General features: G+C 39.7%; 1 protein-coding gene across 3 annotated transcripts in view; it reads left to right on the top strand.

Annotated features, from left to right (window-relative positions):
- Positions 1-23,741, top strand: part of NELL1 (neural EGFL like 1) — a 746,684-nt gene that overhangs the window by 673,954 nt on the left and 48,989 nt on the right. For 2 of the 3 annotated variants that reach the window (XM_087433086.1, XM_004418526.3), the window contains exon 16: positions 22,599-22,739. The exons of the other annotated variant lie outside the window; for it this stretch is intronic. In XM_087433086.1, the coding sequence (XP_087289212.1) occupies positions 22,599-22,739 (141 nt within the window). The remainder of the gene's footprint in view (positions 1-22,598; positions 22,740-23,741) is intronic. 3 annotated transcript variants of the gene reach the window in all.

Genomic DNA, 23,741 nt, shown 5'->3' with positions numbered 1-23,741 from the left:
AGTGACCCAAAGAAGCTCCACTGAGCTTTCCATCCTCACCAGCAAGTATCTAGAATGCTGAGGGACGTGGTGGTAAGCAAAACAGAGAAGTCCCTGCTCTCAGGAGCTTATATTCTAGGGCAGGAAGAGAGACAATACACAAACTTATATACCAGATCATGTCAGATACTGACGAATGCTGTGAAGAAAAGAGAGGAGGGTGATGGAGGAGGGATAGACTGGAGGATGAAGCTACTTCAAAAATGGTGGTGAGGAAGGATTCTCTGAGGTGGTGGCATTTCAGCTGGGACCTAAATGATGAAGGAGCTGGTTGTGTATATTAAGAACATTCTAGGAAGAAGAAACACAAGGTCTCCAAGACAGGTGATGGATTTAAGAAGGCCGGCGTGTCTGGAATGAGTTAAGGGGAAAGTGGTATGGAATGAAAAAAAGGGTAAGGAGGGTTCAGATCTTGTAGGGAATTGTAACACAGTTCATAGCTTCTACTAAAATTAAAATAAAATAAAACCCATGCGTTGGATAAAGTGGGCCTAATGTATTAAATTGTGTGAAATGCAAGGTTATTTTATAGCAAGTTGAGGAAATGACGGGGATGAGCCTGCCCAGGTGAGCCAGCTCCAGGATTTCAATCCATCCAGGCCTTGCTGCCATTTGGTGCCACCTGGTGGCGATTGTCTTCAGGCCTCAATATCACATTGAGGATGCTTCTAGTTCCTTGTCTTGGCTGGAATGTGGCAGCTGTTCCAGAAATGTCCCAGTGAGTTGGTGCTCATTGATGATTGTTGATGGTCCCAGAAGATGGAGCTCAGAGACATCTGGGCACATGGAACCCGTTCTCATTCGTGAGGCAGGGCCAGCTCCTGTTTACTGCTGTCTTTACATTCTTTTCTCTTTCCATTTCCCCAAAAGATAAGCACTTTATTCCACGTCTATCTGAGAATAAGGGGTAGACAGAGAAGGAGAGCTAAGAGTCACTCAGGAATCATATTATATTTGAATTCATGTTATCAGAGAGTGTGTCATCCCAGGGTTTTACTATCAGAGAGGATGACATTAGAGCTTTGATTTTGTACTCACTGCGTTTGATTTATAACCATATTATAATGTTGTCTAATATTTTCATGATATACGTACTTGTCTCCTTCAAGGAATGTGAACTCCTAAAAGGCAGGAACAGGTCTTATTCAACTCTGTATTCCTGGTAAGAAAGGGGTAAAAGGAAACCAACCTTTTTCTTCACCTTCTACAAGTCTCATGTAATAGTCACAAAAAGTCTACAAGGCAAGAGTTATCTCTATTTTAAAGATGAGGAAGATGAGGATGAAGAATCCAAAACCACACTGCAAGGAAAGGACAGATCTGTGAATTTAACCCCAAACCATCTGAAAATATAAGCTACATGAAAAAAATATTTGCAACATATATAAACCAGCAGCGCCCATTTACACTCCACCTCACCAAATCCGCTGCCTTGAACTCCCAAGCAGTTTGCTGGTATGTAGCTAATGCTCACTAGATGATTGGTGGATTGTATATGAAAAACATATTTGGTCATTTGGAGTAAGAAACAAAGGTTAATGGCACTTATTTGCCTAATCAAAGCAGGTATTCAAGGTGATTGAACATCAAATTTGTTCTCAAGCATTAAGGTCACAGTCAGCCAAGGTCGGGGACCCCAGGCAGCCCTGCTGAAGCTGCCACTGAAGAGCTGCTTGCCCACGCCAATCAGCCCATCCCTGCTGTTCAATTAGGTTCTGACTTGTAATTCCCTTCCCTCCATCATCATTTTACTCAGTGCCTTGTAGTCAACACCACAGGAAAAATTAATGCCTGTGAAATAATACTTGAGCAGCGGGAAGAGAAGCCGAATGCAGACCATTCACATTTATTGATTAGTAAAGGTTTTATCATTTTTCCAAAAATAATATGAAGTTGGTCTTTTGCTTTTGCAGAGAAGTCATTTCTTGGTGAGCATGTATGTATGTGTGTGTGTCGGGGCATTGGTGGCTAGGTCTCTGGAAAAAAAAAGTACTTTTGCCGAGTCATGATGATTCAGACAGAAACGCATCTTCTTCAGTTTTTGAAAAATGTATATTATAAACGGATTGTGGAGGCTGTGAAAAGGAGGAAGTAGAAAGAAAAAAGTGTCAAGCTTTGGCAAAGAGATGCCCAACATTCTGAATCCATCAGAGATAATCATGTTGTTAAGTTAAAATAGAGTGGAAATAATAAGATTTTAAAAAATAAAAACTCCCTGCTATTGAGCATGGGCTCTGAAATCTGAGATCAGCAATCAATTTGTAAGCATTATCTCATTGAAATATCACAATGATATAGCAATCATTTTCCCCATTTCACTCCCATGGACTGAAACAGATAATACTTGGCTCCATAACCAGTAAGAAGCAGAGCCAGAGTTCATACTTGGTCCTGGTTGACTCTAGAACATGTGTTTTAGAGTCTGAGCTGCCGTGATTTCATTGTCCCTGGTGAGCGTGTAAGAGGGGTGATGGGACAGCCACCCTTGCCCGCGGCGCCAGGCATGTGCCCTGGGACTGGCCACGCCAACCCATTGGTATTGAAACATTAGAATTTTATTTATATTATTTATTATCTTATAAAAATAAAGATATAAAACTTTACTAATCTTTAATTGTAAATGATTTAATTGCAAACAATTGACCTGGCAACATCATTTAGTTAGTATATAAAATGGTACAAGAGTAAAAGCAAGATTTTCAGAATCAACTAAACATCTTCCATCATTTTGCAAGTATGAAAAATAATATATTCGAGAGAGCAAACATTTTTGTGAAATTAATAAATAACAATGTAATCAACATTGCTAGTTTACATTGTTAAAGTATTTGCCTTATGATTTTTAACTTTTGTGTATGTTTGGTATATAAAAATGTTTATATAGGGATTGCATGCCAAAATATTTATAATATCAGAGGTGCACCATCCAAAAAGTTTAAAGATTTTGTTGCCCTTGTCAGCATGAGGACAGCCTCTTCTGGCAGGTGTCACAAACTCAGATGTCTACACCTGTTGAGCATGAGCAAAGTGATCCAGGTATGGACTGCTCTGCAGTGGAGAGTCCGTGCACCATTTAAAGGCAACAGCCATCGGTCACCTCCTACAAATTGTCTCCACGTGACAGCATGGGTCCAGGGTTGTTAGATTAATTTTTCTATTTTTTTTTTTGGAGATGCCAGGAATCCAAAATTTGTATGTGAAATCCCCAGATTCTTAATGTTGCCATCTGGTTCAATTGTTAAATATAACTCTTTGTGTGTCAAGCAAAACTGTACAGTGTATTGGGCTGTTTCTGGTCCCAGGGCTGACTGAGTCATCTAGTCTAAGGCCACAGGAATAGATCTGACACAGGGGCTTGTACAGTTTTCTTTGTGACAGGAAAGCCTGCCTTAGGATCTGGAAAACTATTTCTTTTACAGTGTTCATTCCTGTCTCATTTTGTTGAGGGCTAATTTTCAACTTATTTGTGTTTTTGCCAATGTCCTTATCAAGAAACCAGGAGTTAGATAATGAAGGTGATACTAACGGTCGTGGTGATGGCAGTGGATGATAGAATCCTTCCTAGAAGAAAGGTTTTCTATAGCTTGAAGGTGGGGTAGGACGGAGGGTGAAGCTACAAAAATGTGGTGAAATGCTCTGAAGGATGACTTTACTTTTCCTTGCAATCTTGTGTGGACACTTAAATTATTTAATAATTCCTCTTTCCCGTTTGTTGTTGAAGTGTTCTTTAGACATTTGCATCGTTGTTGCAGTGTGGACCTGCATGTGGGCCTCAATATAAACAATCCGTGACCTTCCGTGACTGCTGTACTTCCACTTCTTTCCGAAAATCTCAGTCTTTGGTGCAAGCCAGAGGACAGGGTGGGAGGGGACAAATGGGAGTAGCTTATCAAAAACGACCGAAACAGAAAAGACACAAGAGAAGCTAAAGCTCGGCAGATGAAGAGGAAACTTACAGAAATATCACCAACGGGAATCACATCCCATTGCCACGTGGTGACTAATTCTCTTTGGGGGAACTTCCTTTTGTTTCCTGCCACTAACCTCCTTTCCTTTTTATCCCCAAATCTGTGAATAGTTGGCATATTAGGCTGCAAAGAACGTAGAGGTAGGAGGCAGGTCTTTTCCGCCTTAAGCAGTTTCTCTCTGAGCCTCAGTTTCATCATGTTCGAAGGGAGAATCTGAGCTCTAAAGTGCCCAATCACTGTGGGGTGTGGGGATCAATAAGATACTGTATGTGATAGCACTTTGGATACGGTTCCAGGCTGCAATCCTAAAGGATCATTATTGCCAAGTCTGCAAGGTATAACATTTCACATGGAAAGGACCAAAGCATTCTCGAGAGACTGCAGGGAGCAGGTTGGCACCTCCACTTTGGCTCACTGCAGGTTGGGGAGAGAGAGCAGGTAAAGCTCTGCTGAGCTGAGTGAATAGCTTCCTGCAGACCCGGCTCTGGCTGTGTCCCCAGAAATGTTGTAGTTTCTCAATGTAGTTGGCACTGAGTTCGTTTCTATGTCTGTCCTCCCCAACAGACTGTGAGGTCCTCAAGGAAAGAGGCCATGTGTGGTTACTTATGATTTCACAGGAGAAGGTGGAAGAAAGAGGCAAACTTGCAAAGTAGGAGGAGCAGGGTGTTTGGCGTTAGAAAGACTGCACTTGAATTCCAGTTCTACTGTGTACTGTCCTGTGGCCTTGGGAAAGTGACCTGTACTCTTGGTTTCTTATCTGTAAAATAGGGAGAGGAAGTCGTGCTTCGCAGGGCTGCCATGGAGACTAAAACATAGTGCCTGGGCACTTAGGAGCCATAGAAGAAACGTTCATTCTCTTCCTTCTTTATATTTCAGCATCTAGCAAAGTCTCTGGGCACATGTTGGGTGATGAATGTCTATATGTATGCATATGTCCAGAACGTCTAGCAATTTGGCATGACTACTCTTGAAAAAGCTGTTGAACTGATTTGTGCTGTTAGGTATTTCTACAACCAGCTAGGAGATCTTAGATAAATCACTTCTATCATCAGGACTCAATTTTCCTGTGTGTAAAAGGATGATCATTGGACTCAGAGTTTGCAAACTGAGATCTCAAGTTCAGTGAAAACATGTTTCATGTGTCCTGCCCATTGTTGGCCTAACTGGGGTTTTAGAAAAATAGTAATAAAACCCACCTTACAGCCAGATTTAACCAGTGAACCTTGAACTGGGTGAAAGAGTGGCCATTGCTGGGATTCCAACGTGGCATGGCAGGGTGACATTTCCTGGAGCTAAGTACGGTCACGTGTTGCTTAACAACGGGGATACGTTCTGAGAAATGAGTTGTTAGGTGATTTCATCATTGTGTGAACATCACAGACTGCACTTACACAAACCTAGACAGCATAGCCTAGCGCACACCTAGGCTGTATGGTACTAATCTTATGGAACCACTGTCGTACGTGTGGTCCATTGTTGACTGAAACATCGTTATGCAGCACATGACTGTAATAGCTGCTCCCCATGGGCAGGGCATGTACTCTTTCCAGTTTCCTAATGCTGGAGCTGCATCTTTCACTTAGACTGCATGCTTGGATCTCTAATCTTTGGAGTGTATGACCTTGCGTATGGTAGCATATAAAAATCCCATTCTTCTGTTCCTCTGTGATTCAATGATTTCTAAGCACGTGGAATTTAGACATTCTTCGTTATCAACAATATTACAAATGGCTAACCGACACAAATGAAAGGAGCTATTGTTTCTCTATAGGCACTGAAAAGGGACAAATGACAAACGACCAAAGGCAATGATGTTATCTTTTAACTCATTTCTGAGTGATCCTCACCCCATGTAATCTACTCTCTAAGTGGTCTGTCTTCTCTAGATGTCTAAGTTGTTTCTCAAGTTTAGTGGTTGTTTATTCAAAGAGAAATGATCCATTCTCTTCGTTTCCTACTGTGGTTCCTTGGTCCTGGCTCTGAGCTTTCCTCACAGATTCTCAGCTTGACCCATGGGGCCAGCTCTGGCTCTGGATCCCTTGTGAGCAGCATCAGTCTTGCAAAGACATTTTCAAACCAAATGCATCTGAGGTGCTGTAGAGCTACGACCAGACAAAGCAGCATAAATGCTATTTAGGAATCTTAAACCCGGGTCCTTCTAACTCTAAATGAGTGTGCTTGAGTTTTCTTTCTGAACTTCTCCAACTCACAGTAGAGAAAAAAAAAAGATACATTTCTCCCTTTCAAAAACACAAATTACAAGACTTTGTGAATTTGACAAATAAAGGCTTTTGGTTTTTCTTTCCAAAATAACTTTTTCACCATGATGGTTGCTTGTCTCCCATTACACAACATAAAAGAATTTTTCTCTGAGTGTAATCAGGTGGTGACAGAAATATGGTGAAGTTTTCTAAAGGACTGACTGACTTAAATTCTTCATTTTTCAGTGGAGGCTGAAGCCTCTCTGTTTTATTTGGAGGTAAATTATCTTATTTATCATGTCTGCATAAATACCTCCACTATGAATAATGCAGGCTATTGTAATGCTCAAAGTAAAAAATGTGGACTTGTCCTTAAAGAAATAGGTTTAACATCTTGCAAGAATAAATTAAAAACCAACTGTGTTTCTCCTTTTAAGCAGGAAAATAAAATATTGTTCAAGATGGCTTCGCTGCTGTCTTAACCAAGGATTCTTAAGTCTATAAAGATCCCAGGATTAGAAACAATGGAATAAAGGGAAAAGGTAAAACATAGCCATTTTGGTTGCCCAGTCACAGTTTGGTGAGAGTGACAATGTGACCTATTGAAAGGTAGAATAACTTACTGAACTTTTGGAATCAGAGAAAAACAATTTTGATTCTTACCATACCATGTACTAGATATACTGCCTTATGGAAACTTCAGTTTTGGGCTTGGTTTTCTTACCTGCAAAATAAGGGTAAGAATATCCTATTAGTTAGAATTGCTTTTGTCTGCAAGTAACAGAAAACTCAATTAATTATGACTTGATAATAAATGGTTAATTATATCTCATGATAAGAAATCTGGCAATATGTAGCTCCAGGGTTGGTTCAATGATATCAGATGGTTAGTTTGACGTGTCTGTGATTTCACTGGAATTTCTCCCATGGTACTAAGATGGCTGCACCTCCAGACATCAGGTCCTCCATCCAGTTTGCTAAATAGAATGGACATGCCAGGAATTCTGTCATGCCACATGAAAGGAAACCCGACTCCCACTCTCATCCCCAGCAGACTTCCTCTTACTTCTCATTGGCCAGAACTTGGTCACATGCCACATCGAGACAAATCACTGGGAATGGGGACAGAGATGACATTATTATTATAGGCCTGTGGTTCACAAAATATGGTCCTTGGGATGATTCTGGCAAACTTGTTAAAATAGTCATTGCTGGGCTCTACCCCCAGAATTTCTGATTCAGTATGTTGGGCTAGGACCTGATCATTTCCATTTCTAACATGTTCCCTGTTGAGGTTAATGCTGTTAGTCTGAGGACCACTCTTTAAGAACCACTGATTTACACCAAGAGTGATTCAACCCCTGGGGCTGGGATATGGGCCCTACTTTTTACTTTGATTAAGGAGTCACTACTCTATGTAAACAAGTCAAGGTTCTTCTACCAGAAAGGAATGGAAGGTACTGTTTCAGTCACCGTCCAGTAGGAAAACAAAAACCTCAGCAGGTAACTCAGTGGGGATTTAACAGAGTGAATTATTTACAAAGGTGTTAGAAGAGCTTAACGAGCAATTGGGGGAAGTAGGAGTAACCTGGAGATCAGCATTGCAGGGAGCCACTACCACTGCTTGGGCTGGAGAGGCATAGCCAGTGTCAGAGATGCCACCACAGGTAGCGAATATGGGAACAAATGGCCTGCTTCTCTCTTCCTCCCTCCTAAGTCTGACCGTGCCTCCAATCAGCCACACCTAGCTGAAAGCCAGTTGGCAAAAGAGTCTGAGAAATACAACTGTCAGGGGTCAACAGAGGAAAGGCAGGTACTAAATCTACAGCAAACAGGTGAATGACTGGCATGGGGGCTGGGAGAATGGCTGACAATGAGTCAGCCACAATTGCTTGCTATATGTAAGACTGACAGAAGAATTTAAAAACATATTTAGAGTAGTTAACACCATGCTTGTTACAAAACAAGGTTTCAATAAATGGTGATGATGACAGCAACGACAATGGTGATAATGATGGAATGAAATGATGTTTTTCCCAAAGAATTGGTAGAACACAGTATGTGACCCTTAAGAGTATGAAGTGTACTCTGCTATCTTCCCAGAATCCTCAAAGAGGTATCTTTTATACTTATTTCGTGAAGTGACATCGATGTCTTTATTTACCTACTTGACAACAATGGGTGCATATTTCAAGAACTTTTACCTGATATTAAGAGAAGAATAGAGATATGAGGGTACCCTTTAGATTGAGAAGCATTCCAAAGGGAAAGTTGCAGACTGTCCAAAGTAGCACAGTTTCATGAGCCGGTCTATCCATCTCACAATATGTGGTAGTTTACATAAAAAGGGGGCTAATGAGAATCTGTTGTTTTTACCTCCTGAATACATTCCCCATTCCAGCAATGGCATTCCAATATTTCATGGGAAAGCACCTCGTCTCAGTTGTGAGTTCAAGGCACCTCAGGTGGAGCTGGTTTTGCTTCTTGCTCCAGGGATGGGCTGGTAATCCAATCATGGCCACAGTAATTACTTCAGGACTCAGACAGTGATGAAATGGAGACCAATGAAGCTCAAATCCTAGATTTTTGTCAATACTATTAAGAATCTCTCTTTTCAAAGGATTTAGAATGATGTTAGCCCAGAACAGCTGGGGCCACTACATGGAGAGGCTCCAGCATAAAATGAAGCTAATATGATGAAGAGCAGAGTAGAGAGATAGACAGAGTCTAAATCCTGATTATACTGTTTGATTACCTGGATCCCATAGAGTCTAGAGCCCTTGTACTTTTCAAGTGTATGAGCCAATATGTTTATTTTTGGAGGGAGAGTTGCTGAGCAAGGTTACAGTGTAACTTGTAACTGATGGTCTGAAGCCAAAAGGTGTTTCAGCACCTACTTACCTCTCAGGTCCTCATTCCTGGGCCCCTCTCCAGGCGCCTGCTCCTTACACCACATGCTTACCTGCTTTCCATTCTCCTAGATCTGTGTTTCACAATTAGTCCTCCAACATTAGTCCCTGCTTCTTCCTTTGGTTTTGATGTACAGAATCATGTTTTTGTGTTTCCTCTGATTCTTAGTATCGAAAATTTACGTTTGGGTATTATGCCTCAGATTATGTTAAGAAGCATCCCTTCCAGGTTAATAGAGTCTTTAAGATGTTCTCTGTTGTCACTAACCCTACCTCACATACTCCAGCCCTGTGGGCAGGACTGGATATAGTGTAGACATCTATTTGCCTGTCTTTCGCTAGTTTCTTACAGTGGAAAGTTAGATCATTGGTTTTAAACTTTTCTCTTTTTTCAATATAAGCATTACAGCCATACATTTGACTCCAGACACTGTTTTAGCTGGTTCCCACAGATTTTAATGTGTTGTATTTTTACTATCATTCAATGGGAAGTGGTGTTATTTCCAAATATTTGTACCTTTTCTAAATATCTTATTGTTATTTGATTTCTAATTAATTCTGTGTGGTCAGAGAACACATGCTGTAAGATTTCAGTCTTCTGAATTTTTTGGGGATTGTTTTATAAACCAGCATTTGTTATATCTTGGTTAACATTCCATGTGCACTTGAAAAAAAATATGTATGCTCCAATGATTTGGTGTAATGGTCAATCAATGTCAATTAGTGTCGTTCAGGTTTTCTATATTCTTACTGATTTTTTTCTGTCTAGTTATTCTATCAATTACTGAAATAGAGATGTTAAAATCTCTGTATTTGTGTATTTTCTCCTCTGGCTCTTTCAGTTTTGTTTCATATATTTTTAAGCTGTGCTATTAAGAACTTTCAATATTTATAACTTCCTGATGAATTGACTCTTTTGTGAAATGCCTTTTTTATCTTTGCTAATTTTCCTTATCTTGAAGCCTATTTTTTTCTGATATAAATATAGCTATTCCATGCTTTCATGAAGTATATGTATATTAAATCATCATGTTGTACCCTTTAAATATATTTCAATTTTATTTGTCAATAATACTGCAATAAAGGTGCAAAAAAGTAAATATAGCTATTCCAGCTGTCTTATCATTCAAGTCTGCGTGGCATATCTTTTTCCATACTTCTATTTTAAATTATTTGTGCTTTTGTATTTATAGTGCACCCCTTGAAGACACTATATAATTGGGTCTTGCTTTTTTATCTAGTCTGATAGCCTTTACCTTTAGCTGAGTGTTTAATATATATGTATACATTTAATATAAATATTGACGTGGTTGGATTTGTGTCTACCATTTTGTGCTTTCTTTTCTATTTCTCATTTGCTTTTTATTCCTCTGTTCCTTTTATTTATATCTTCTTTGGGGTTAATCAAGTACTTTTATTCTAGTAGGCTTTTTGCTCTTCCTTTATTCATTAGTTTTAGTGGTTGCTCTGCGGATTACAATATACACCTTTAATGTATCAATCAAACAATGAGTTGTTATTGCACTAGATCAGTATAGTTCCATTTTTCACAGACTACTTAGAATTAATACTGTAATACTTTAGTGTGGTTCCATTTACCACCTACCTGTTCTTTTTGTCATTTGTTACATCTACATACATTATGGATCCTACATATAGTGTTATAATTTTTTATTTAAAGTCATTTGTATTTTAAAGAAGTTAACGGAAGAAAAAAAGAAAATCCATATAGCTTTTATATTTTCACATATATTTATCATTGGTAATGTGCTTCATTTCTTCCAGTGGATCTGAGAAACCATCTGGTTTCTTTCCCCTTCATCCTTAAGAACGTCCTTCAGTATTTCTTGTAGTGCCAGTCAGCTTGCTATGATTCTCTGATTTAGTTTATCAGAAAATATCTTCATGTCACCTTCACTTCTGAAAAATATAGACTTTCGGATGTATACACCATTTACCCTTAGTGTGAGTGTTAATGTGGTTGGTTTAAGTCTGCCATCTTTTTTGTTGTTGTTGTTGAGGAAGATTCTCCCTGAGCTAACATCTGTTGCCAATCTTTCTCTTTTTGCTTGAGGAAGATTTGCCCTGAGCTAACATCTATGCCAGTCTTCCTCTATTTTGTATGTGAGTTGCCGCCACAGCATGTCTGACGAGTGGTGTAGGTCCACGCCCAGGATGGGAACCTGTACCACCAAAGAGGAGGGTGCCAAACTTAACCGCTACACCATTGGGCCAGCCCCAAGTCTGTCATCTCCTATGTGTTTTCTATTTGTCCCATCTGTTCCTTGTTCCTTTTCTACTTTTTTATGTCTTTTTTTGCAATGACTAAGTTTTAGGATTCTATTTTATCTCCATCATTTCCTTATTAGTTATAAATCTTTGTTTTGTGATTTTACTGGTTCCGTTTGTGTTTGTAGCATGCATCTTTAACTTATCGTAGTCTTCCTTCTGGTGATTATACTACCTCCTACATAAGAACCTTACAGCAGTATACTCCCAGTTCTTCCCTGTCAGACTTGACGCTACTGTTGTCATACATCTTATTTCACATATATTATAAATACAAAAATACATTGTTTTTGTATAAAGAGACAAAAATCCTTTAAAGAGATTTAAATAATTAGAAAATAAATAAAAATACATTTTGAATATAAATAAATATTAAACTCATATATGAATAAGAAAATAATTTTCTGTGTTTACCATGCAGACATCTTTTCCAGTGTTCTTCATTCTTCTCTGTACATCCATATTTTCATCTGTTACCATTTTCCTTCTGCCTGAAGGCCTCCCTTTAACATTTCATGCTGTGCAGAGAGGCTGGTCATGATTTCTTTCAGCTTTTATATATCTGAAAGGTCTTTATTTCACTTCATTTTTGAAATTTATTTTTGCTAGGTACAGAATCCTAAGTTGACAGTTTTTTTTCTTTTAAAGCTTTAAAGCTGTTCCTTCACTGTCTTTTCCTTTGAATGTTTCACAAAAGAAACCTGTCGACATTCTTATCTTTGTCCTCTGCATGTAACATATCTTTTTTTCTCTGGCTGCTTTTAAGATGTTTTACTTTATCACTGTTTTGGGGGAGTTTGATTATGATGTGCCTTCATGTTCTTTTCTTCATGAGCTTTTTTGGGTCTATTAGCTTATAGTTTTCCACACATTTGGAATATTTTTTGCCAATATTTCTTCAGGTTTTCTCCTGTCTCTTTGCTCCTTATTCAGGGACTCCTATTACATATATTTTAAGCCACTTGATTTGCTCCTATAGTTCATTGAATCTGTTTTAATTTTTTAAAAGTTGTTTTTCTTTGTATTTCATTTTGGATAGTTTCTATGTGTATGTCTTAAAGTTCACTAATCTTTTCTTCTCTAATATCAATCTGCCAATAGCCCCATCCAGTGTATTTCTCATCTCATACATTGTAGCTTTTATTTCTATTAGCTTGATTTGGAGATATATATTACATGATATATTATATTACTGTCTATCTATCTATAATATATAGTGTGTGTATATATATATATATAAGCTCTTTTCATGTTTCTAGTTAACTTTTTAAACATATGAATACAGTTATAGTAACTGTTTTAATGTTCTATCTTCTAATTCTAATATCTGTGTCAATTTTGTGTTGGTGTCAAATGCTTTCTTTTCCTCTTCATTTTGAGTTAGATTTTCCTGTTTCTTTTTATCCTAATAATCTTTGATTGGATGCCACTCAATGTGGATTTTACCTTGTTGGGTGCTGGATAATTTTGTATTCCTATAAATATTCTTAAACGTTTTTCTGGGACACAATTAAGATACTTAAATACAATTAGATCCTTTTGGGTCTTGCTTTTAAGATTTTTAGTTGGGGCCAGAGCAGTGTTTAATAAGGGCTAATTATTCTGCACTACTGAGGCAAGACCCTTTAGTGTACTCTACCCAGTATTATCCAATGCATTATGAGACTTCCCAGTCTAGCCTGTGGATGCAGGCACTATTCCCCTCCCTGTGTGAGCACCAGGCACTATTACCTCTGATCCATTCTGTGGTCTTTCTCCAGCTGTGGGTAGTTTCATCACCCTCATTTTCGGATCAGTACTCTGCTGACTACGTGAATGTCACACCCTGCAGGGCTCCAGAGCTGTCTCTGTGCAGCTCTCTCCTCTCCGACACTGTGCCCTGCCAACTCGAGCTGCCTTGTTCTCTCCATCCTCTCGGCTCCATAACCTTAAACCAGATAGTTGCCAGGCTCCTCTGTGTCCCTCCTACTTGCGCCATGGCCTGACCCTCTCTCAAGGTAGCAAACGGGGCAACTGCAGGACTCTTCTTGAGTGCTTCATGTGTCTCAGGGACCACTCTTCTTAACTGCCTAATTTCCAATATTTTGTAAACCATTTTTTTGATATATATTGTTTGGTTTGTTCTTGTTTGTTTTGGGTGGGAAGGTAAGTCTAGTCTCCATCACTCAATCTTGGTTAAAAGTAGCAGTCTGTTCAACTTTTTCAACTCAGTGTGTTTTTGTTTCAGTCCTTGAACGTATTTTTAATGGTTTCTTTAAAGTTCTGCCTACTAAATCCAGCATCTGGGTAAGAGTCGGGTTGATTTCTATTATCTGCTTTTTCTCTTTAGCATGGGTCACATTTTCTTATTTTTTTAGATGTCTAAATTTTTTTTATTGCACCTTGGATATTATGTTCCTACTCTTCCTCTGAAGAGTGTTTATTTTCCTTATAGCAGGCAGTGAAATTGGCTAGATTCAAACTTGGAATTCTGCCTCCTCTGTGGTAGCACTGGCTGAAATCTCCACTGAACCCTTTCATCTGGGAAACCTGTTGCTAACAATGTGTTAAGTCAGCTTTAGGCCTGGAGTGCTGCTTGGCTGTGGTGATGATCAAAGAGGAGCTCCTCTTCCTCAAAACATGCAGGAGGCTGTGTGCTATAGTGGTTGATAGGATATATGTTGGAGTCAAATAGACCTGGGTTTAAATGCTCACACTACCACTTTCTAGATGCCTTCCATGGGCATATTATTTAAAAATCTAAGCCTCCCTTTTTTGTAAAATTAAGGTAGTTCAAATTATGTCAGAGGCATTCTGAGGATCAAATGAAGTAGTGACTATAAAGCACTTTTCAGAGGGCCTGACACATAGTAAATAATAAAGAGGTAGCAGTTCAAAAATTCTGTTTGGTAGAGAGAGAAACTATAGCAATAACCAAAGAATATCCTAAAGTAGAATGGATGCAAGAGTTAAAGAGGGTGGGAGAAATGTTAAAGACCATAGAAATTCAGAGAAAAGAGAGAAGACTTTTTTTTGGAATTAAAATCTGTGCTTGGATTTTAATTTAAAGAGCAACCACTTGCAGGGTGGGAAGCATGAAGTCAAATTTGCATAGACTCTGTGGATACTGAGGCCACCAGACCAGAGTGTGCAGAGGTTTTGTGCTAAAGAATTTTGAGAAATAAAAGTGAATTCGTTGGCAAAGTGAGGTCAGATTATTTATGCTTTGAATGCCTGGTGGGAGGCTTTTATGATAATGATCATTTGTAAGTACTAGAGGAGCAGGATAAAATAAAATCACAGAATCACAGGAATTTCTGTCTGGGAGTGAAGATGATCTAGTTCAATGTTTTTTAAATCATCAGTGTTCATAGCAGTGAAACTTTAATAGATCTGTACCACAGAACTGTAGAGCTGCTCAATGGTCACTCAAGGTTGTTCCATCTGGAGATTCGCCTGGTCCTGCTGAGAGAACCTCCAAGGAAACCTGGTGCTCTGTGGAGTTCTGGTTGAAAGACACTGATCTAGTCTAATCTCTGCTTATTATAAAAATAAAAGAATTAATGTATTGAGTTGAAAAATGACTTACCCAAGCTGAATTAGCTATCAAGTGCCAGAATAGCTAGTGTTATCTTAATTAAATTTTTCTGAGTAATTAGGTTGGGGAACATTAACTTAGTATTTCTGTGGATTGGAGAGGACAATGAATGCAAGACCAACCAGGAGATATTGCCTTATTGAGGTCTGAGAGAAAAAGGAACTGGAGCATGGTATTGGCAACAGATCTAGAGAATGGATCCAAAGCAGATTTTTAAACCATGTCAAAGGAAGAATTTCCAATGCAACTTCCTTCCCTTCCTCTATCTTTCCTTCATCCAGCAAATCTTCATTTTGTGCCCACTAAGTTCCAGGTCCTGTTCTGTCCTATGTCACCTCATAGGGCTTACATTCTACTGAAGGGAAGAAGACGGAAAACAAACAAGATATGTGCATAAAATATAAAGCACATTAGATGGCAACAAGTGCAAAGGAGAAAAATATAGCAAGAGAGAGGATAAGGAATATTTGAGCTGGTGTGAGTAGGTATGGTTGTAATTTTAGATATGGTGGCCAGGGAAGGGCTTGCTGAGAAGATGGATATTTGAGTAAAGACTTGGAGGTCAAGAGATTAAGCCATGGAGGTATCTGAGAGAACATTCTAGGCAGAAGGAACAGCATATGCACACAACAAATGCAAAGACTAGAGCATGTCTGGTATGCCAAAGGAATAGCTAGGAATTTAATGTAGCTGTGCAGGGTAAGCAAAAAGAACAGTGTTTGATGCATTCAAAGAGGTAAGAGAAGGCAGATCACATAAGGCTTTGTAAGGCATTATAAGAACTTTAACCTTTCATTCATTGATTGTGAGGAATGAGAGCTGGGAAGGAGTGCTGGGGAAGGAAATGAGTTTGATACTTAGAAAGATAGATGGTATGAAACGCTTTGGGCAGAATTAGTTTGAAATGAAGAGACCCCTGAGATTAGCTAATCCATAGACAATAGTAAATGTGTCCATGAACTTGTGTTACAGGTCAGTTTAGATGCAGATCAGAGAGCCTCCAGACAGCAGAGGAGAGTTGAAGTGCGAATAAATTGGTTCTTTATGGGACAATTTGGGAATGATTTGTTTTGAGAATAGATAGAAAAATAGACAGACTTTGGAGATAAAATTAGAAGAGTGCAACCAGAAAGAGAGTGATTCTCTAGTGCCAAGTCAGTAAAGAAAGAGATTTACAAAAGGCAGAGTGTCATATGACCAACGCCATTGACACATTATTAATAGCAGGCACCTTTCAGTTTAATGGACCAGAACTAGTTGCTAATCAGGGTTTACACAGAAGAAACAGTAATAATGATGTCATTATATATTTTGTGTAGCGTTAATTGACTTTGCAGAGCTTCTTTATACCTTATTGGAGCTTTGTTTGAGAGACGGACAAAACATGCATTTTTTTTTTATTGCAACTTGGCAAATGAAGAAACTGAGGTTCAAAGAGGCCACTTAAACCTTGTAGAAACCATTCAGCTAGTTAGTAGCAGATGAAGGCATAAGCCCAAGGCCCAGATCTCCCATCTTCCAGCGCAGTAGAGCTGGAAGGGGACTGAGTGTGCGACAGCACAATCCTTTCATTTTCCAGGGAAGGAACTGAAGCCTGGAGACTTGAACTGTCTTGGCATGGACACATAGCTCTTTTGTGACCAAGTTGGGATTAGACATTAGAGAACGTTAATTATTGCAGGCCTAATGAATGTCTGCCTAGCCTTGTAGAATAGCCTTACATTGATCTCATCAAATCCTTAAAGGAATATTATAAACCAGGTCATCCTCATTTAAGAACCAAGGAAGCTGAAGCTGACGAAGGATAATAACTTGCTGAGTCACACAGCTGGGAAGTAAGAGCCAGGATTCAAACTCCAGCGTATGTGACTGCAAAGCTTTGCACATTATTGTGAATCTTGACTTTCAGCACAAAACTTCTCCCCCTCCTTTAACTGCCTAGGTAATTGGTGATTGGTGCTGAGGTTTTTTCCTTGTTTTCTTGTTTTTGATTTTAGAGATCATGCCTGCATGACTTCTGTCCTGAGCACAGTCTTTCCGCTTAATATGGAAAGGGTCTTTCAAAACAGGAAATGCCGGCAGAAGCAGTGAAGCCCCAAGCTGTGGAATGGCTCAGTAAGACGGAAACGTACTTCTGCTCATGTGAAGAATCTATGACAGGGCCGGCTCCGTGGCTTAGCGGTTAAGTGCGCACGCTCCGCTACTGGCGGCCCGGGTTCAGATCCCGGGCGCGCACCGAGGCACCGCTTCTCCGGCCATGCTGAGGGGGCGTCCCACATACAGCAACTAGAAGGACGTGCGGCTATGACATACAACTCTCTACTGGGGCTTTGGGGGGTAAAAAAAAAGGAGGAGGATTGGCAATAGATGTTAGCTCAGAGCCGGTCTTCCTCAGCAAAAAGAGGAGGATTAGCATGGATGTTATCTCAGGGCTGATCTTCCTCACAAAAAAAAAAGAATCTATGACAGTTTCAGGTCTGTGGAAGGGCTCTGCTCCACGTGGTCATGCAGGGAGCCGGGCAGACAAAGGCTCTGCCATTTTGAACATATGGCTTTCAAGGTTTCCCTGAACATTAGCCTCCAGCAGGAGAGAAGGTGAAAATAACATAGAGGCTCATATGAGACATTTTTGTGTGCCATATTGGAATTACATTATTTCTAGCTCTAGAAATATGGTCTCACCTAGCTGCCAAGGAGGTGTTCTCAGAACACTCCTCTGGGAGACCAAGAAGAAGAGCATATGGAAGAACTAGGCTGTTTCTGTCACAGAGTCTGTTTCATTTATTTCTTTTTATTTTCTCTCAAACATTCTGATGCATGTCATGTTCAGTACAATCCTGGCATTCCGCAAATATTAAATAACAATAAGGCTTGTGTTCACTATACTAGTGGTACTTTATGTTACTGGTTCCACTTCTTTAAATTCATGTGACTTTTTGGGGGAGAGAGAATCCTTATTTTTATGGTGTATATATTACAAATTCATAAATTGTATTCCTGAATGTTTTCCAATGTTACAATTGTCTCAAAATCCAAATATTTTTAGTGATCCAGAAATCATCTCTCAATCCTAACCAGTTTTCTGATTACCAATTAATCATTACTTTTTCTGTCTTCTGGTTTTTATCAGTAATGTAGAGTCCAAGGTTAATATCCTAGACAATAGGAGAAATAGAACAGATTTTGTTTAGAGTCTTTCTTGTTCATCAATCCTATGAAGTTTGATTTTATTATCCCCAGTCTACAGAAGAGAAAACAGAGATTTGGAAAAATCTAAACAATGTATTAGTGTGTTGGTGAGCAGGAATTTGAAGTCTAGTTTGTCTCCAAAGCCCACGTTCTTAACCATGGTTGTTTTCTTACATTGCAGTTTGCCCTGATCCACTGTGTCTGGAGCACAGGGCCCTTGTCTTTTCATCTCTGTATCACAGGGTATAATACAGTGCTTCATACGTCCGTGCTCAATACACTTTTATTGAATGAATGAAAGTATCAAAAGTTTTTCTCATGACTCAACCTCCTGTCTCTACAAATCCTTGGAAAAGATGTAATCTAAGTATAACTTAAGCCACTACTTCACTGCAAACTTTAACCAATTAACGTGAAATACAAAAGAATCTCCTTGAAAATTAACTTTGGGAAACAGTTTACTGATTTTGTAAATTTTCAAATAGCAAATCTGAGAGGGAGGAAACCAGAGGAAGGAAGAAATTCGTCCAGCTCAAGAGACTAGAATTTTGCCAGAATCCAAGGATTTGTTTGCAAATGGCTTTTGATAGCAAATTCACTGCATTCCAGATAGGATCAGACACATCCTACAAGAAATTCTTGGGTAGTCATCTGTTGTTCATTGTGAATAAAAAACTCAAGGTACAGGTAGGATTCTTCATTGCAGACAATTATAACTGTGTGTCTTTTTGTTACCTATTGTGCCAATTAAAATATCTCTAAAGATTAGACATAGAAGCAAAGTATTAAATAGAAACTACATGGTGTCTTTTAGAAGTAAATAACATATAAGGATTAAACTAACCCCATTATATTTAGCTTTGTGAATTGACATTGTATCTTTGTAACTTACAGACAGCAGGCAATCTTGTGGTACTTTGAATCTATTACAGCACTTTTTCACTGTTTGGTCATTCAACCCCTTGTCATTTATGTTTTCATTTATTCATTCTCACAAACTTTTATTGGGCACCTTCATATTTCTTAATACTCACTATCAATGTAAACCTAAGATGTCTCTAATCTTGGGAAATTTGCATTTGAGTATGGACACAAAATTGAAATAACTGTGATAGAGCAAGATATGCGCTTAAATAGGTGTATGTATACTGAGTCACTGGGGAGGGGGGCCTGTGTGTAGGAGGAGTTGGAGAAAGTAATATGTGGTGGGGTTTGAAGGATGAGTGTGCATGTCTCCTCTCCTTGATCGTGAGCTCCAGGATTTCAGGAATCGTGTCTTCTTCACCTTTGCGTCCATCACAACACAAAAATCATCCTTGACAACATATTTTCAGCTGAACGAATACTTAGAGAATTGAATAAATGCATTATCTTTGTGCAAATCTTCCTTTCTTGATTAGTCAACAAGATGATATGATAGAGTAGTGACAAATAGAGCTTCTAGCTAGCTCGGGACCTGCTTTCACCATTTGTTAGCTGTGTGACCTGGGCTATCATGTGAGTTATTATTTAGCAGACACTTGGCACTGAGGATACAGAAATGAACATCACAGGTTCCACTCTCAAGAACCTCCAGCATCTCTTAGTTCCTTTGCCACATTTTCACGTCTGTGCTGGATTAAACTGAGATTTAAACACAATCTTAGGACTAGCTCTAGGAAGGAAAGATGATTCTTGTTTGTTTGTCCATTTCCTTTGGGATGGCTGGCACACCGTGTGCTGCAGCCAGGCTCAACACTGATTTTTCAGAATTCCTTGAAAGAGAGTCAGATTCCATAGTGAGCTCACGGAGACCAGTTCCCAGAGCATCTGTCCTGTCTGTTTGCCTGTAGCAAGTCCTGACTGGGAAAAACAAATCTTTGAGGACAAAGGCAGCCACGACCTCTCTATAATTCTTAAAGTCCCTAAAATGTCGCTGAAAAGCCTCCAAGTGTTGTCTGTGTTTGGGTTTGTGGTGGTTGCTTTTAATATGACTGTGATTACACAGAAGAAACAGCCAGTTCAATGAACATGTTGAAAATGTGAGCTGCTCTCAAGTACAGTCTGGTTGCTTATAAAATGAAATTTTGGGCTTCAATTATTGACCTTGCACGCAGAACAGAAACATGCCACCTTGTTAACAAGTGCCAGTGAGTGATGGGCCCTGGTCATTCCCAGCGAGTCCCCAGAATCTGCTGTGAGCAGTGCAGCTTCCAGAGAAGGGACATCACTACTTTTCTCATTTTCGATGCAAGCCAGGGATTCCCCAGTGTCTCAGAGGAAGTCGTAGATGTATAACTGTCTGGTTGTCTTCACTCCCTACAAGAGTGCCCCATGCAACACAAATAACTTCCATCCTGCTGGTCACAGAAGCTCTTACTGAGTGCTCTCATCGTTTCATTTCGGAAATAGAAATATCTGTGAGTTGAAAAAATATTTGCACATCATTCATCACTCCTGCTCCTCCTAGAAGTTTCCTGTTGAATCAAGGGCTGGAGGAATTATTTGGAAGGTGTTCAGATAATTTACTCTCCAAACTGGGATGGTTTTGAGAGTAAAAGGGCCAGCAGGTACAAACTAGGCTTGTCCCAGGCCAACCGGAACACAAGATTGCTTTCGCTACGCGAGAAGCTTTTCCTTTTGTATTTCCTGGTTTCCTGAAACACTCACTGTGACTAAATGGTTGCTACCTAAACATTGTCAATAGTCTAGAAGTGACAGGGTCTGTGGGGATCATAACCACCTTTTTAGGAGCTTGGAAATAAATATCTGAAGTAGAATTTGTTGCTGCTTCGTTATAGAGAGTTATCTTTCAGCCTAACGTGGAGAAGCTCTCTCTGAAATCAGTCTTCTAGTTATGTTTGTGTCTCTTGGTGATCTGTACTCAAAAAATTCTGAACTGAGAGCCGTGACCTAGCGCCAGCCCTTCCTCTCTGGGAGATATAGCCCCCAGTCATTTCTGTATCTCAAATTCTGAAATTTTTAGTGACCCAAGGTGTGTCCCACAGAACCACACACCTGTAAAATTTCAGAAATGAGAATCTAGGTAGTTGTTGATAATTCATTTTCTGGGGATTTATAATAAATGCACACACAACCTGACTACAGGAGCTGAAGGTGCCAAAGAAGTGCTGGGCCCTGAGGCCTGAATGCATTTGGAAGCCCAATGGCTGCCGTACATCAGAGGACTGTGTGGACTGAAAGACACCAGCCATAAACCAGGAGGAAGACGGTAGTGGACAGGAGAAGGCAAAGCTGGAGTTGCCCCGTGTAAAGAGCATCACGTTCTCTCTCTGTACTTGGCTTGAATGTCATGAGATGCGTGACAGGTTTCAAACTACAGTCACAGCCCTGTGCACGACTTAGGACTTGTTAAGGAAATTAATCAGAAAGTAGCTGATGGGCCCTGAGCTGATGCCTACATCAGGGCGGTGCTGAAAAAGACTCCAAAGTACGTTTTATTCATTAGGTATTATATCCCAATCTTAATTAGATTTCTATTCCTATAAGACTGCTGCAGTTCAGATAGTTCCAGGAGAACTAGGGGAAGATTCCCAGCCAACAATGGCTAGATTCCAAGACCTAATTACATGGAGAGATTTTGTAAGAGTGAGCTGAGTCTGGCATAACAGTTGGCAGCTTGTCTTTCTGCAATAGTGTCAACTCCTTCAGCTCAGAGGTAAGCCTTTGGACCAGACAATCTATACATGAGCCAGCATTTGCTGAATCTAAAAAGCCAGGTCCTGGAGCAAACAAACCTAGAAGACTTCCTTTCACCAGGAATGGCTGAGGAATGAAGAGCTCGGATTGACTCTCATAAATCAAGTCCTGAAGTGAATCCACAGTTTTGAAAGAATTAGGGCAGTAGTCCCCAAACTATACTCCCCAGAACATTAGTTTCACAAGGTATTAAAAGTATCCTGAAAAAAGGCATTCCTCAGCCAAATAAATTTGGGTAGCAGTGCATGTTATTATGCTCCTCTCTAAGCTTTGCGGGACATATAAAGATTTAAGTCTCTGAGACTGCAATATAAAAACATCGGTTTAATACTCTTTAACCCAGAGTTTCCTGAACTTATTTGTTCATAGATATTTTGAAAGAACACCAAATAATATCTGTAATTACACTCAATACCAAAACTGTGCCAAACAGCCTCAGTTTAGTTTTTGGTGATTGAGAAGCTAACACAGTATTTGTAGTGAGAAATGTCTTCATGACCATCAGGTCTCATTCATTGTTCAGTATATGAGAAAGCATTCCAAAATGAGCTTTCAATTTGTTTGGATTCTGGAAGAAGTGAGATTTGGTTCCTCCTGTAAGTTTCATCATAGGTGACTAACCAGTTTTAATTGATATGTTGACATGAGCATGTTGTAGGTGTTTACTGAAAGGTTAGTGTCAAAAGAAGTTAATGTCCTGGTGGGCTTGTGTTTTTCTCTGAGGCAGATATTGATGAATGTACAGAGGGACTCATTGAGTGCCACAACCATTCCCGCTGCGTTAACCTGCCCGGGTGGTACCACTGTGAGTGCAGAAGCGGTTTCCGTGACGATGGGACCTATTCACTGTCCGGGGACTCCTGTGTGGGTAAGCAGCTTTCAGCCATGCCCTCCGTCCATATGGGCCCTGCAGGAGGGGCAGCCTGCTTTGGTAGTCTCTTCAGCTCCCAGTGCTAAAATATGACCACCCACTGGTTAAACTCATCAGTCTTCACATTTCTTCCCTCTGCAATTCAGAGATAATGCAGTGTGGGGTTTTAGTATTTTTATACAGAAACTGGGACAGTCAGAAGAACAAAGCCTGGGTCTGTATGCTATGGCATTTCATTCTTTCTAAGGGAAACCATGATGGCTTGCTGGAAGTTTTAACGGTTTCAGAGGCAGCCGTGGGAGATGAGGAAATGTGACTGGACCCTGGTTTCATTTAAATTCCAGCTCTTGTGCTGCAAAAGTCACTGCATCCCTCTGAGCCTTCATCTGTGAATATGTACAAATGGGGATAATATTACACATACGTTGTTAGGACTAAATGGGATACCATCTATTTAAAGACTGTAAGCTTTCAATCGATGCACAAATCTGATACAGTTGCATTGAACTTATTATCATTGCTATTACCACTGCCTTTAGTCACTGTTCTGCTTATGGTTCTGTTAACTGCTGAACAGAGGAAGTTAACAGATGGAGTTCTTCACCTTCAAGACCTTACAACTTTCATGAAATCCAAACAGCTGATCAAAGATGTAATTGTTTCCACAACAACCTTGGCCAATCCAGTTATTTTATATCATGTGGACTCTGCTGAATTCTTAATGCTGATTTGGACACACCTAGAGGGCAAGCATTCTGACCACAGGTTCCCAAAGTTCAGACTGCTGAATTAGAAAATAGGAATTTGATTTTGAAAATGTGTTTTCTCTGTTCATTGCATATCTGTTTTTTCTAAAGGTTGCTACTGAGATCCACTTTGTGTTTTTCTAACCTCTCCCCTGAGGTTGCCCTAAAGCAGAGATAGATTAGGGAACAGTGGGCACACAGCATGAACTGCCCACCATAGTCCTGACATGAATGTTGAGAGGCACGCAGTGTA

Source organism: Ceratotherium simum, chromosome 7, assembly GCF_057802395.1.
Source record: "Ceratotherium simum simum isolate JZ-2026a chromosome 7, ASM5780239v1, whole genome shotgun sequence".
NCBI classification, from domain to species: Eukaryota; Metazoa; Chordata; class Mammalia; order Perissodactyla; family Rhinocerotidae; genus Ceratotherium; species Ceratotherium simum.
The sequence above is the reverse complement of the archived record's forward strand: the minus strand, read 5'-3'. Positions and strand labels throughout refer to the sequence as shown.